The sequence below is a fragment of the Rhipicephalus microplus genome, chromosome 3 (assembly GCF_043290135.1).
Source record: "Rhipicephalus microplus isolate Deutch F79 chromosome 3, USDA_Rmic, whole genome shotgun sequence".
Taxonomy (NCBI): domain Eukaryota; kingdom Metazoa; phylum Arthropoda; class Arachnida; order Ixodida; family Ixodidae; genus Rhipicephalus; species Rhipicephalus microplus.
Genome location: NC_134702.1, coordinates 275,122,676 through 275,137,202, shown reverse-complemented (window position 1 = coordinate 275,137,202; position 14,527 = coordinate 275,122,676). Strand labels below are relative to the sequence as shown.

The 14,527-nt window shown below is 45.7% G+C and overlaps 1 protein-coding gene across 2 annotated transcripts in view; it reads right to left on the bottom strand.

Moving 5' to 3' along the window:
- The window catches only part of LOC142804276 (uncharacterized), a 545,204-nt gene that overhangs the window by 375,808 nt on the left and 154,869 nt on the right, over positions 1-14,527 (bottom strand). For both annotated transcript variants that reach the window (XM_075891027.1, XM_075891028.1), the window contains exon 2: positions 4,149-4,343. In XM_075891027.1, coding sequence (XP_075747142.1) covers positions 4,149-4,343 — 195 coding nt within the window. The remainder of the gene's footprint in view (positions 1-4,148; positions 4,344-14,527) is intronic.

Sequence of the window (14,527 nt, the reverse complement as noted above, 5' to 3'; positions counted from 1 at the left end):
ACACCATCTTCTAGCATCGCTTTCACCTGTTTTTGAATTGCCTGACGCTCCTTTGCAGCGACTCGATAAAGATTTTGCCGGATGGGTCTGGCGTCGGAATCCGTGATTATGCGGTGTTTCGTGAGGGTCGTTAGGTGAACTCTTGATGTGGATGAGAACCAGCCGTGGAACTTGTTGATCACCGTAGAAGGTGGTCTCGCTCAATGGGAGATAACGTTGGACCAACGTTGACAGGTGTCGGTGTAGTGATAGTAGACGCTGCTGCTTCCTCCACTAATTGACAATGTTCTGTTTGTTAGAGTTCGTCGAAATGGGCAATAGCCGTGCCTTTAACTATGTGTAGCGTTCTCTGCTGAAATTTGCCAATAACAGTTCAGCGCATCCGTCAATAACAGTGATGATAGCCCTGGCTACAGAAATGGTGCTAGAGAATGCGAGCTCCTTGATGTGATCAGCGATGCAAGTACCATTTTGTAACTTGTCACAGTGCACGCATACGGAGGAACAACTTCGTGGCAGCAGTATGACACTGTCATCGGCAATACGGAAGCGAGGTGGCTGTTGTTCCTCATCTGTAGCAGTCTCCGAGCTTATAGTGAACGTTTGGCTTCTGTCACGAATGTAAATCATATCCCCGCATTCGCGCGAGAAATCCATAACCAATATAAGCTGTTTATAGCACTGGTGAAGAATGACCAGGGTGGTGACAAAGGTGGAACCAGCGATGAAGAGTCGAGCCATGCACTTTCCAACTGGTGGCATCAACTGACCTCCTGCAGTATTTGTATAGGGTCCCTGCGATGACATCCTCACCTTCCTTAGTCTGTCGGCTAGCTGCAGGCTTAATATAGAAAAGTGGGAGCCAGGGTCCACACGAGCCGTCTCTTGGTAGCCGTCAATGTGAACGACGAGGTCAGCGCCTATAACGTCGGTTACGTCGGCAGTTGTTCCATTCGTCGGTTTAGTCATTGCTGTCGTCGTCTTCGGCATCGGTGGCTTCGAGATGTCATATGTCTGCAATGGGGGCTGTTCGGAAGTTCGATTATTGGCAACCCCACCCCCCGAGATTGCTGCGTCCAATTTCCCCGTCGCGGGCTAGGGGATCTGCCCCTGGTTACATCAGCAAAACTGCGACGATTTGGTGAAGTGCCCCGCGCAGGAGATGGAGAACGTGGCCCGAGCCTCATTGGATTCTGCGGCGGTGTGTTCATAGGAGTGTCGTTGTACGTGTGTCGATCGTCCTACGTAGCGTAATTATGGTAGCGAGGAAATATCGAGTACTGAGCGCTGCGATAACGGCAAACTCTGTAAACGTGCCCAGCTTCGCCACAATGAAAGCATACCGGTCGACGGTCAACGGTACGCCACAAATCGGTTTTCCGACGCTCGTAGGTAAGCGGGGACTCCCTTTTGAACCACGTTGTGGGCTTCACATTTCGGCTTAACGGCATTCGTCTTGTCGGCAAGATCGGTGCGGTTGGGAAAGTCGTCGGCGTTGAGAGCGGCTGTGCTCGCAGAGTTGGTGGTAGTCCAGTCATTGGAGTCCTCTGTGCCGAAGGCGCGACGACAGGGTGGCAGGGTAACACAATGCCTAAATTCAAAAGCTCGACGCAGACTTGTCTGGTTGAAAAAAGACAAGAAGGTAAAATAAAACAAACCGCGAACAAAATGAAGATGTTCCGGCTCACGCATGGCAGCATTTTAGGGGTGAAGCGCATTATTATAAAGCCTTGTTCGCCGTCACCTTAAGATGATGATAAAGAACAAGCGCGTTCCAGACCACACAATCTGTTTCTGCCATCACGGCACAGCACATACAAGGTACCCACTATACGTGGTGACGTTGAAGCACCCACTATGCTACAATGTGATTCATCATTCTGCTGATAAGCGAAGTACCCGCGAAACATCTCTAAGACATCTAGGATACTTTGTTCTGTCGCTTTTGGTGAAGAAAAATATGCCTGTTCGAGGCAAACATTCTACTTTCGCCATAGATGAAAACAAACGCACGAGGATACTGTGGCACGGGAACGTCGGCTAACCAATCGAAAGGTGGGGAAGGATCGTGTACCGGCAGCAAAACGGCAGCGCCGGCAAGCCGCGGCCAGAGAACGCAGTGGACTTCAAGCTATTGATGACCAAACCGCCGTAATGGCTTACTTGCTCTTATAAAACTGTCAAATGAAACCGTCCTAATGAGATGATACCTTGTCTGGAATCTCTCTCGTGTCAGCCTAGGAAACACATCGACATAGCCTTGATATATTTGACAATAAATACAAAAACTACCCCTTCATACTGGCTAGTGACTAACGTAGCTATCATAAACGATGGCTGGCTTGTACAGATTAAGACGCAACGATATGCTTTGAGATGCACGTGACAATCTTATTGTTGTCATTGTTATTGTGGTTATAGAAAATAAGGAGGAGGAAGAACAACAAGATAGAAGGGCAGTTGACCATACCCATGCCCGGTTGGCCAACCTACGTTGGGGAAATGTGTATGGCTAGTATGAAAGCGCAGCAAATAACAACAAAGAGGTACGCGTATGACCTTCGACTTTAAAAACTTCAGATTGCGTCCTATCCACGGAGCTTTGGCACTTCATTTCATTTATATAAGGCAGTCTTACTGAAAGGAAAATGAAGTCCGCAGATCAATACTTCATATACGACCGATAAAACTGCACTGTACATAATGCACCCCCATGTGGTAACTAATGCGCATGCCTGAGTAGCGATCTACGGAGAAGTTACGGTTACCCGAAAAATTGTCCGTAGCTTCGCCCTCTCATTCCAATTAACTTCGAATATACGCTGTAATTCTTTAACGCGATAGCGCTAGAGAGCTCGTGCTGCAGAAATCCCGCTGTCGGTGTCAACCCCATTGGTTGTGAGTGAAAAATCGTCTGTGCGTCTGTGTCCGAAAAATCAAGTTACCGAGATCATCGCGGGAGGCCGCTACTTGTCCACGCGTGCGCCCGCGATCACACTGAGAAAGCCGCGCATTCGAACAAAAATAAAATGCTCAAGTCCACGAGGTGCCGTAGCTTCTTCGCCCCTGCTACCCCTACCTGCTTAGCTTCCAGCGCTTTCGTTTTGACGAAAAAAAATATAATGCAATTACAGCATGCGACAAACCTTTGTAACTCCACTCGCACTGGATGGATCATTAAAAATTTTGCGGTGTTCAATTCGTCAGGCAATAAGCTTTTCTAGTGAATTCATTCCATGGTTACCTGAGAGAGTGTTTTAAAGCTCCTTTAACGCATTTTTTTCGACAAGTGTCACGACGAAAACGAGCCCATTCGGCGATTTTCAGGCGCCTTTGGGCAGCCTCAAACAACGTCGAAAAAGACCGTGATAGTGTAGCCATCGCCGCTGAAAACACAAAGGAACTTTCAAGCAGCTCTAAAAAATGGACAACTATGCCTATCTAGCGGAAAACATATTATGACTTTTCAGAGACGTTGATAAAGCAAACAGCAAACGCTCGAGAATGTGCTGCTATCTGTGAGGCATTTTGAGACTCTATGGCCTCCCAGATGGCGAGCGCGGCTTGTATGTTGGAGCCTATGTGACTCCAGGTTTAGATCAAAAACCTGTGTGTACAATTTGCACGCGCACTCTCGCACGATCTACTGTGTGCGTGTGCGTGTGTATGTAACACAACATATTATTAAGTGTGCACTTAGCGGTTGAAGGGCGCGTTAGGGGCCAGATTTTGATATCGCGTTCAACTCTTATAGGCGAAGCTTAAGTATCCCTCATTTTTTCGTGTATGTGTGAAGATTTCCTTAGGAGAAGCTTGTACAGCTTCCTTGTCTATAGTCAAGAATCCGATGGAATCCCATCTGGTTGGGACAAACATAGTGCAAAGTAACGAAAACGCCGACCAAGGTAAAATTGTCCGAGTTCCTGTACGAGAGGCAAAACGTCTCGTGTTTATGTTACTTTTATTCGAGGTCATTGTTTATTTTAATAGTCGGCATATATGATTCTTTTCATTCTCCCTGATCATCAGCATGAGTATTGTTATTTGCTTGAGGGAATCATTTTCATGAGATATACGATAATATATTGTGGCAGAACATCGTTTTCATCCGCCCTGCATGTTTTTACCAGCACATATAAGCCACTCACCTTGGGCGGCAAGGTGTCCTTCAGCATACGGGCTGGCTGCCAAACCTCTGCGGCAGAGTCTGCGCGCTGTGCTCAGCACGAGTGAGTTAGTGCGGCTGTCACTTTTCTTGCGCGCCGAGGAACGGAACAGGCAGTCGCCCACTGCCGACAGCGGATCCTTGAAGGGATGAGAGACCTTCTCCTCCATGACGTGCTCTGTGCAAAATTCACATGGGCTTGAAAGAAAGACTCACGAGCCCTATGTATACCACGTGCGACTTGAAATATATTTGACATATAGATCTGTTTGGCCGCGGGAACTTATACAAACATAGACTTCAGTGATGCTCAGTTTTTAGTTCTTTATTTAAAGAAAAAATTCTGTACAATTACAGACCCATTCACTAATATTATACGTATGATTTCACGCCGCCACACAAGTCTGTTTCAAATATGTTTACCTTTAAATCGCGCCACGAAAATGCTGAGCGGGCCTCAAAATGTAGAACCAGTTTTCAAAGTAATAACTAAAAACTAGACGTGGCTGTGGGGTGTCTATCTATACACTAACTGTCACGCAACAAAATACGACGGGAGTGATTTGAACGCATTTTCATTTATATATAAACGCCAAAAGCATTAAGAGGCCAATAAAGGTGTGAGTGTTGCCTTAAAACAAGGGAATCTTAAAGGGCCACTGACCAGGTTTGACAATTTTCAGCTGACAAGCGCAATGCGTAAATGAGAGGTTCATGATCACGTTTGCCTAAATTTGCAAAGCTATGCGCCGCGGAATTGGGTCAAACTCCAAGGTGAGCGCTGCTTCCCCTTTCTTTCGCGGGTGCGTGCCCAGAGAATAAGGGCATGACGTGCTCGTATGAATGGCCCGATGTACACGGCAATGCAGTAACATTGGTCATCTACGTAGACGACTTCGCTATTACGTCGCCAACAGTGGCACGTGTCATGGCGAAAATTATTTAACACATGCTTTATGCATTTGTTGTTTGAAGAGAATAAATAATCTCTAGATAAATAATGATACGCAATAAATGTGTGAGCATCTTTTTTTTTTCATTTTCATCCCACGAATCGCACCGAGATGCGGGCTCAAGTCCCGGCGTTTCGCATACGTTTGTGTCCCCTTGGTCCCGTGGTCAGCGCATCGAGCAGACGACAGCCGTGAACGCTCCTACGCGTTCGCGCACTCAATGTGGTCATCTATTTTACTGCGTCTCATCTATTCTACCATCATCTATTCGTCTTTTATGCCAACTCCAGTTCAAAGAAAAAGCAATAAGAACTATAGAAAAGTACTTTAAACCGTTCAGCGGGATGCCTTCCGAGGTTAACTCAAGAGTAGTTTTTCTTCTATCAGAGATGGAACTGGGAAGTCTTTCAAAAACCGTGAAGTCTTGCAAAGGGCCGTTCTAGAAGTATTCTTTTCGGCCAAGACACATAAAGCCATGTGTTCCCGTCGAGCCATTGTGACTGAAAAGGGATGTTGGCAGCATCTCGTGAGCTCCTACCTGCAATGACATCTGAATTGATTGGCTGCTGATGACCCCTTTAAACTGAAGTGTTCAGACGTACTGGTGAGAGACCTGTTGTCAGGCATGTGGGGCGCCTTTATCGCTTTTCGGTTGATGTCGAAGAATCATTTTATTCTGTCCCACACGATGAACTATTTATAGCTACACGGCAGGTTATTGACTCTTTCGGGAGAGTAAACTTTCAAAACAACTCATTAATTATTGTAGAGATTATTTCTTGGATCAACTTCAGTGTGACCTGTGTGCAACCAATATGAAGTTTGATGATTTGACAGTTGTTCAAAGAAAGGGCATATGCATTCGGTCCTGTGTGGCCCCTGTGCTTTGTTAAATATTCTTAGCAAAATTTGACCGGAAGCTACAACATGAGCTCGTCGGACAACCTGTACCTAATGTCTACAGATATGTTGATATCTTCCTAGTGATGTTAAACATGGAAGATAACTGTTCACCCACTTCAGTAATAACTAACATTTTGGATTGTTTTAAACAACGCACAAGTTCATTCTCATTCACACTTGTATACCCAGCCAGAGAGGCTTTGCAGTTTTTAGATATTAACATTGATTTTAGTGCAGTTGGTCACGTTTGGTGAGAGTTTTCGCCGTGGTCAAAGATGGGCCTGTTACCCTTTGACTCTTCTAAAAGCAAGCTACTGAAAAGGTGATAGCTAATTCCTGCCTTAGTTCATCACTCAGCAAATCATGTCTACATAAAATGAAACGCAATTTTCGGAATCAAGTAAGACGCCTACTCAGATCGGGCTCCTCGGACAGCTTGCTTGTGGCAGTAGGCAGTACCTTGTTAAAGAAGTTGAAGATGCCAAGTACCACCAACACGGTGGAAACAAGGCAAGCAAAACGGTTGTAGTTATCCCACATGTGTACAAGATTTCGCACTCCTTGATAAAGATTGGGTGCAAGCACAGAGTATACGTTGTTCTTGCGGCTCCCTGCAAACTGGCAAAACTGTGCCCCATGATAGTAAATCGTGGAGGGGTGAACAAGAGTAGTTGCACTAAAAACATGCCACGCTGTTTCTACTGTGTAATTCAGGGGTTGTGTACATAATCCCCCTGAGCTACGGAAAAGTGTACATCGACCAGATGGGTCCTTGTTTAGAGGATCCCCCCCGAGAACATGCGACGTCCTTGAAGGTTCTCGCAGGTGGCACGCACTTTGCAATTCACTGCGGGGATTGTGGGTGCGATCTGCAACTTGGCAGCACGAGAATTCTGGGCAAATCAAAACACAAACTGACCGGAAAAACCATGGAAGCAGAACAGATTAGGGCGAACGCAAACACGTGTATCAGTGTTCCTTCGGTATCAGTAAGTGAAAAAGAGGTGTCCTTTTTGAGCTGTCGAAGTAAATGACCGTATACCTTCTTTTCTTTTAGGGGAGGGGAGCGGAATCTTGAAGTGATAGTCGGGTGCGCGTGCGCGTTTGTGTTCTCGTGCAATGAACGTTTTCTAATAGAAGTTCAGTTGTAAGTGAGCATCTTTCCTATGAAGTGCTTTTCCCTCTACCTTTTGCGCTCATATATTTCCACATTATGCTATACTAACTGGCTCAGCCTTCCACTTTATTGTACCGCGTCTAAGCCAGCGTTTCTAAACCATCCCACAGAAACAGGCAGTAAACTTCAAAACAATGCTGGTTAAAAAAAAAACGCCACTCGCGTGCATGTGGGTTAGGCTTGTTCGTGCGCGTCATGCGCACGGGACCTCTTGGTAGGATGACGGTGAGGATAGGGATGAGATTAGGCTTGTGAAGGCTACACGGATGAGCGGCAAGGGTTTCGAGCTCGCCTCCTCTCACCTTCGTTGCGCGCCGCTTCAAAAAAAAAACAGCATTTTTCCCAGCTCGTAATGAACCGATTCCAAACGTTTTTGTGGCAAAATGATCCTCAATGGACACCAAACAGCTTCATGGTCTAAGTAAAATTTCGTATGCGACCTGGTAAGTGGTCGTTTTAGAAAGTACCACCAACCATTTTGCTTGCTGCCGCGTGAGCGACAACCTCTCTCCCTCCTCCTTCCGATTTCCTACCCTTCTCCACTGTTGTTTCTGCGCGATGATTGGTCTCTCGCGATTGCCTGTGTGGACATGCAATGCGTGCGCTGTGCTGATATTTTTTTCTTTTTCGCTCAGTCATTTTTCGCTAGGGCTGCGCGTAGCCTCCGTATTGAACATAGGAAGACCCACGCCGGGAGACGCGCTGCACTGCCGGGCGCTGTCGGTCAATGTTGGGTGAAAACTGGTTACTCAAGTGTTGACCGCTCCGCTGTCTCCTTCAACCTGCTTTCAAAACGCATACCCTGCACGCGTTCTACACGTGTTTTTTAGAGAGTTTGGCGTCGGGTTATGAAGTATACGCTTCTGTCCGCGTTTAATAGGATCGCCGCAATTGAGAATATTTTTCGTGGCAGCAATTTCGTAAAATGGCAGCATGTGCTCAGCCATGTAGCCGATGCGAAGCAAGTTGTAGCAGACGACGCCGTCCTCGTCAGAGTAAAGTGCGTTTTGCAAGTGAAAGACGACGCTGTTTACGCTGTGGAGTTAGAAGTGAATACACCTTTCTGTACGTTCATAATTATATACCTGTTTTATTTTGTTTGCTGTGTGTACTATGCGCTATGTTTGTTACTGGATGCATGGGTAAGGCCGCTTCTCATGCTTTACGTTAAGGGGTTCTTGCGCTGTGACTGCTATTTGTTGGGATACCTTAATTTAAAAGCACCCATCCAAGTTATCGTGTGGTATATACACATCACTTCAGAAATAAATGGTCCATTTGGGGCTTCTTTCTTACCCACAACGAAAATTGACATATATCTCGCGTGTCCTTCCTTGCATCATCACCTTTCTCATCACGGTACTTCGAGTTCACAGCTCATGTGAGCGCACAGTTTTCAGATAAACTTTTTTGTGTGTTTCTAATCTGCATTAGAAGAGCACATTGCTATAAAGGCATTTTATTTGGTCACTATCAAATATGCACCGTATTGGTCGGGCTGCCCCGGCACACTCAGTAACAACTAGTTCTCTGTATCTGCCAATGGACGTGCAACAACGGCTAATGCATTTTTGTTTTCGTAGTTGGCGTGGTTGTGCCCACTCAAGCGGGAGCGTCCCATCTCCAGCGGCAAGTGCGATTGCATCGCTGGCGTCTCTAGTGATCCTAAACCACTTGACAGCGTGTCATAAACATCAAGGAAAACAGAGTTTTCTTCATCTTGCATTGCTGGGTCGTGTTGAGCAATAGCTTGCGGCACAGTCTGCTCCACGGAATTTTGTGCTCATCTAGCTGCCCTCACAGAATGACGCTTCCACCAAAGCAAAATAACGTTGTGGCAGAGATTAGATCGTGCCGTTTACAACAACGTTTATACGTTGGAGTTTTTTTTATTCAGATATTGTACGGTGATAAACATTGAGCATATCTGTAGTGCGCCAGATATTATTTTTTTTATCATCTTCAAGTGTAAAATGTACAAGAAGTCTCAAAATGAGTATACGTTTAAGGGGTTTCCGTGATCCTGTTAGTAACGCCTTACATTCACAAAATAAAATAAGTACTAGATATGAAATCAAACTCTATGAAAAAATTTGTGATGTCGAAATGCCCCATTAAAAGAAACTAGCAATTGTGTCCATCTGTGTGCACAGAAATATTTCATACGAGAACTTCACGTAGCTACGTACGAAAACTTATTGATTAAACATGTTGCATTGTCTGCTGCTTGAATCATTTTTACTTTGTATGAAAACTATCAAGAATGCAATGTGCTTGTTACTAACCACGTTTCAATCTTACCCTTAAATTGAGGTGGTGTGAAAGTGTCAAGTTTGATCAAAACCCTTCTATATTAGCTTTACTTGATAATTGCGCATGCGCGGAATGAATTTTCACTGAGCTTAAAATGAGGAATCTAGAGTCCTCAGAAAATGCTTTAAAATGCATAGATAGTTATGCGCTTCAATGCCTATCATACCTCCGTGCCATTTCTGCGTGAGGTGCCCGTTTATTGTAAGCCGCTGGAAACACTGTCGGCACATACGACGGGTGCAGACTTGAGTCATTTTTGCAGTTTCCCACAAAATGTCTGCTACAAATCATTGTAAAAGCTTTTGCAAACCACACACTTTCGTCGGCGCTGCGTAGATATAAAAAAGATATAACCGCACATCACCAATACCACATGTGTACACAGCTTCAACTACTACATCCCCAACTATATCGAATAATAGTAGCAGCATAAACATAATTTTTCGCAATATTTTAACATTGCTTCAAAGACTGAAGTTGAAAGTATTATGGTAATTTATACTTTTAAGATGGGGACGCGCCTCTCCCAGTAACTCGATAGATAAGAGGAAGGGTGACGCAGGAATTAACACCCGTTATGATGAATGCATTGTGCACGTGCTAATTTTTAATAAAAATTGTGTCCTCACTTTTTTCGGCACACTGCTTTAATCCATTCCTGTCGTCTGCTTTTTACGTACCATCGGTCTGGGAATCGGTAGAATTTCACTGGTGGAGTCATCCCTTTCGTGTCTGCATGACGGCGCAGAAACAGTTACCCCTTTCTGTTGGGGTGACATTGCGGAACGAGGGGTGCTTCACGCGCAGCGCGCACTTCGCAAATGCGGGGGAGCCAAAGGTAGTGGAAGGGTCGCTACACGCTAATAGTTTGCGCTTTTTCTGGCAGGGGAAAGGCAAGCGCTGGCGTCGGCAGGCAAACTTGAGCGGGTCTCCCCTATGGCGCGCGCTTTGTTTTGTGCGTTGTTTGCTGGCGCTATGCACAGCGGTTGCGCCTATAAACTGTTGCAAACAGAAAACAAATGACTATGTTTTTCTTACAATATCTAGGTAAACGCGATAGTTTTCATAAGAAGTAGTCACTGCACTACATAGGCTGAAAGAATTTAATTTCTTCAAGAACATGTTCTTTGCTAGTTACGGCTCATTTCTTATTGCTCGTGCGAAAGCATCACCGAATGCTGCTAGTATTTGGGCATCCTTTCTTAATGATAAACACAGATGTTCTGCGCCCAACTGTGCATTTTATCAAAAATATTGTTCTTCTGAATGCGCTGAATATTCTGCCGAGACTACATACAATCGACGTCTGAAACTGTTATTCACTCTGAACCGAACTGCAAAAACTGCTTTCCACAGCGAAAAGTTACCTGCTATGACACATCTTTTCGTAGGCACCTATCGTGATCATTGGGATTTGTTGGAAATGCGGAAAAAAAGGGAATGAAAGAATATATCGAGGCAACACTGGCGTTGGTCAGGGAATGGCGTTCGTTTTTAATAGAGGGGGCGGGTGTCCACATGCAAAGTAATGACACAAATGCGTTCTGTCGCTAGAAAAAAACCACTGCCAAAAAAAAACTGTCAAAAAACATGAACTACCTGATAGTGAAAATGAACCGTTATGGCTCGTAGCGTAAGTTACGGGACGGCTCTATGACGTCATTAAGAGACCATGAGTTTTGTGACGTGTAATAAATTTTTGTCATATGGTGATGTAATCTCGTGATGATTACAATTTTGGTTTTCTTGCGCACAGGAGCGACGTCCAAAAGTTGTTCCGGGGATCACACTCGCTTGCTGGTGCTATCAACTTTGAGGCAGAGGCCTAAAATTCTCGCTCACTCAGTGACTGTTTCAAAATCATCTCTCGTATATCTGGTTTTTTTGCTGAACGTTTTCTATTGATGTAGCATGAAGTGAAATTATAGCATCGATTAATTTTGCCAGAAAGATGTAGCAGTCAGTTAAGATTATGATCGTTGCGTATTAATTCAGAGAAGTTATGTACCGATAACTTTTTGCACTGCAGCGTGTCAGTCACTTGTGATTTTGTAAACGAAATTACACATTGTGTGTGAGTGAACAGCTGCTTTCTATATGTTGTTGCTATATTCCATTGACGATCAATCTGAGCCGCGTTCTTTGCAACTACTAGGGGGAAAAACCTGAAACGCGACGCTGTTCGAACCTTATAGCTCAGTTCAATTCACCTGCACCAATCGGAATCGGTTCATGGCTGTGCACGTGAAGTTCAGAAATCATGCAGCGCAAGTTCAGTCGTGCAGGCACAGTGCGACACCCGAAACAAATAACGATGTGTTGACAAGGTGCAGGCCTTATTTCTGCTCGCTTAGTTTACAACGTCGAGATAAAACTGACCGATGGCAAACCGCACACGCGGACAGTTTATGAGGCGCAAACATCTTGGCAAAACACATGGCGTTAGCGTTAGTGGAGGTGGTTATGGCGCCTACGCCAAAGTGCTGCGTCATATATTAAGCTGCAGGCGCAGCTGCGCAACGCCGGCACCGTCGACGTAGCAAGTGCAGGAAAATCATGAACCAGCGCAGCTCCTCTTTTGCACATTTCGACACAAATGGTCGTCAGAGGTCGTTCAGAGGTCGTCAGTGCTACATCACTGAAACAAATGGCAAGGTGCGGCACCTCGTGAACTGGTTCATGTGGTGCAGGCATACGAGTGGACCTGTCTTCTTGACCACTCTTGCGAGAGCCACAGGAAGCGCCCTCGACAGAGACAAATAACCTCGAGCTGATAGTGAGTGGACGCTGCCTGCTCCTTTTCACGTCACTATAATTTGCCACAAGCAAAAATATATATGATCAGAACATAATTCATGTTTTCATGAGAAAAAAAAAAACGCCTGCATCATAGAACTCTTCATGAAGTGTTATTGAAAGTAGCATGCCACATTCACAAGGCTTTCGGAAGAAACTAATCTTCAAACAAAGATTCATTGCAGTGTTCCCTATCCTATGCTCAGTAATGTTCTGAAGTCGATACACTACCGCGGTGCGCAAGTGGCTCGAGATGAAGCGCGTCCTCTATAATTCAGCGGCGCGTCCATGGGAGCCCCGGTGAAAAATGGCGCCGGGTGCAGAGTGCGCCGAAAATGGGAAGGATAATCAAAGATGAAACCCGTGCTCGGAGGAGAGTGTCGTTACTTTCTTACACAAAAACTTACGGCATCTTCGGCTGAGATGCACTGGTTACGTGACAGTAGAAAGAAAGTTACATCAATTACCGCCCGAGTTTCACGCCTCGCTACAGGCCAGCCAAACGCGTGAACCACAAATCTCGAGTCCGCTACAGCAGCGCTTTATGCGAGAGACGTCATTTAGCAGATGACAATTTTCAGCCTCTTCTTTGTACTGGCAATAAGAGAGCAAACAGAAAATCAAATAATGAGAGACACTTGCGAGACGCTACGTGTCTATTGGGTGCGCATCTGCTCTCCAGGCGGTTGTGCTGCACCGATTCTGTACCAACTATACGAGGGTTACGGTGATTTTCGCATCGCCTTCGGGGTCCAGTGGAATCCTGGCAGCAAATGTTGCCTCGTGCGAGTACGCTCAGATGATGTAAGCTCACACACGTTGTCTGTGCCATCCAGCCGTGTTCTGCGGCAGAGCCAGCTGTAAATTACGCCTGCACAAATGGAACGTCACCGCGTCGTCTGCCAGCGTGCGCGGGCTGTTGGATTCCATCACGCTCCACCGTTGACGTCATTGATTGATAGATTTTTGGGGTTTAACGTCCCAAAACCACCATATTATTATGAGAGACGCCGTAGTGGAGGGCTCCGGAAATTTTGACCACCTGTGGTTCTTTAACGTGTGCCCAAATCTGAGCACACGGGCCTATAACATTTCCGCCTCCATCGGAAATGCAGCCGCCGCAGCCGGGAATCAATCCCGCGACCTGCGGGTCAGCAGCCGAGTACCTTAGCCACTAGACCACCGCGGCTGGGCACCGTCGACATCCTTGGTGCTGTCGTGGCGTGCACTCGTGTCGTGGCCGGCCCAGCTGAACATGTGACACCCCACACGTGGTGCCCAGACAAGCTTACGGCACGGCATGAGTGCACGGAAGACGCCACCGGTGCCGCCAGCCGAAGATGCCATCAGACGGTGACACAAACACTAGATGGCGACAAGGCTTCACCACTTCACGCTAAACTGTTTTCGCAGCAGCCAGTTTTTTCACGGATTTGAAAATCTTGTGATTTGGAATATTTGGACATTTGTGGTCTTAAAAGGCCTGCAAGTAACATGTAGTGGACCTTTTGTTTCGTTGGGCGCATGTCCTTTATCTGAAATGGGTGCCGGGTAAAGAAGTATGATCGAGTGTCAGTGTGCTCTGTATTCTATGGCAGAAAAATTGTGGAAGGAAGATGGGGCACGGTCTCATAAGCAGTGTGCTACCCGCGACACTGCCACTGCAATGCAACAATTCTGCTAAACATGAGAAAGAACGCGATGCTTTCTAAATTTTTTATAGTGGGATTTTGTTTTACATATGCACTCTCCCTGCTCTTTCATCCCCTGTGTGCAATGGTGTGAAATTTTTAAGAGTGAGTGAGGCTGAAGCTTTCTATGGACCTCCCGTGTGCTAGCAGAAAGTGAGTGTTTCATGTTAATTGGTAGAACGTATGACTAACGTTTCTGTGGAAACTATTAGAAACAAAACAGCTAGTACTACGCTTCCTAAGCGCGGGGTAGAAGTTGTCGATATTGAAATTTCTGCCAGCATAGAGCAATATAGTTCCCAGATTGTTCCCCGTTGACAGCACATTTATGTATCAAAGAGCTGCGACAGCATGTTTTTACTGTTTAGTGTGGGGTTAAACGAATGTCTGTGCCGTCAATGTATGCTTACAAATGAGTCGTGGTGGCATGTTTTTACTGCTAAGCATGTGGCATTACACAAAGGGCTAATGGACAATAGCAAACAGGTTTCCGAAGTTGAACTCGTCATGTATAAATATATATAGTGTT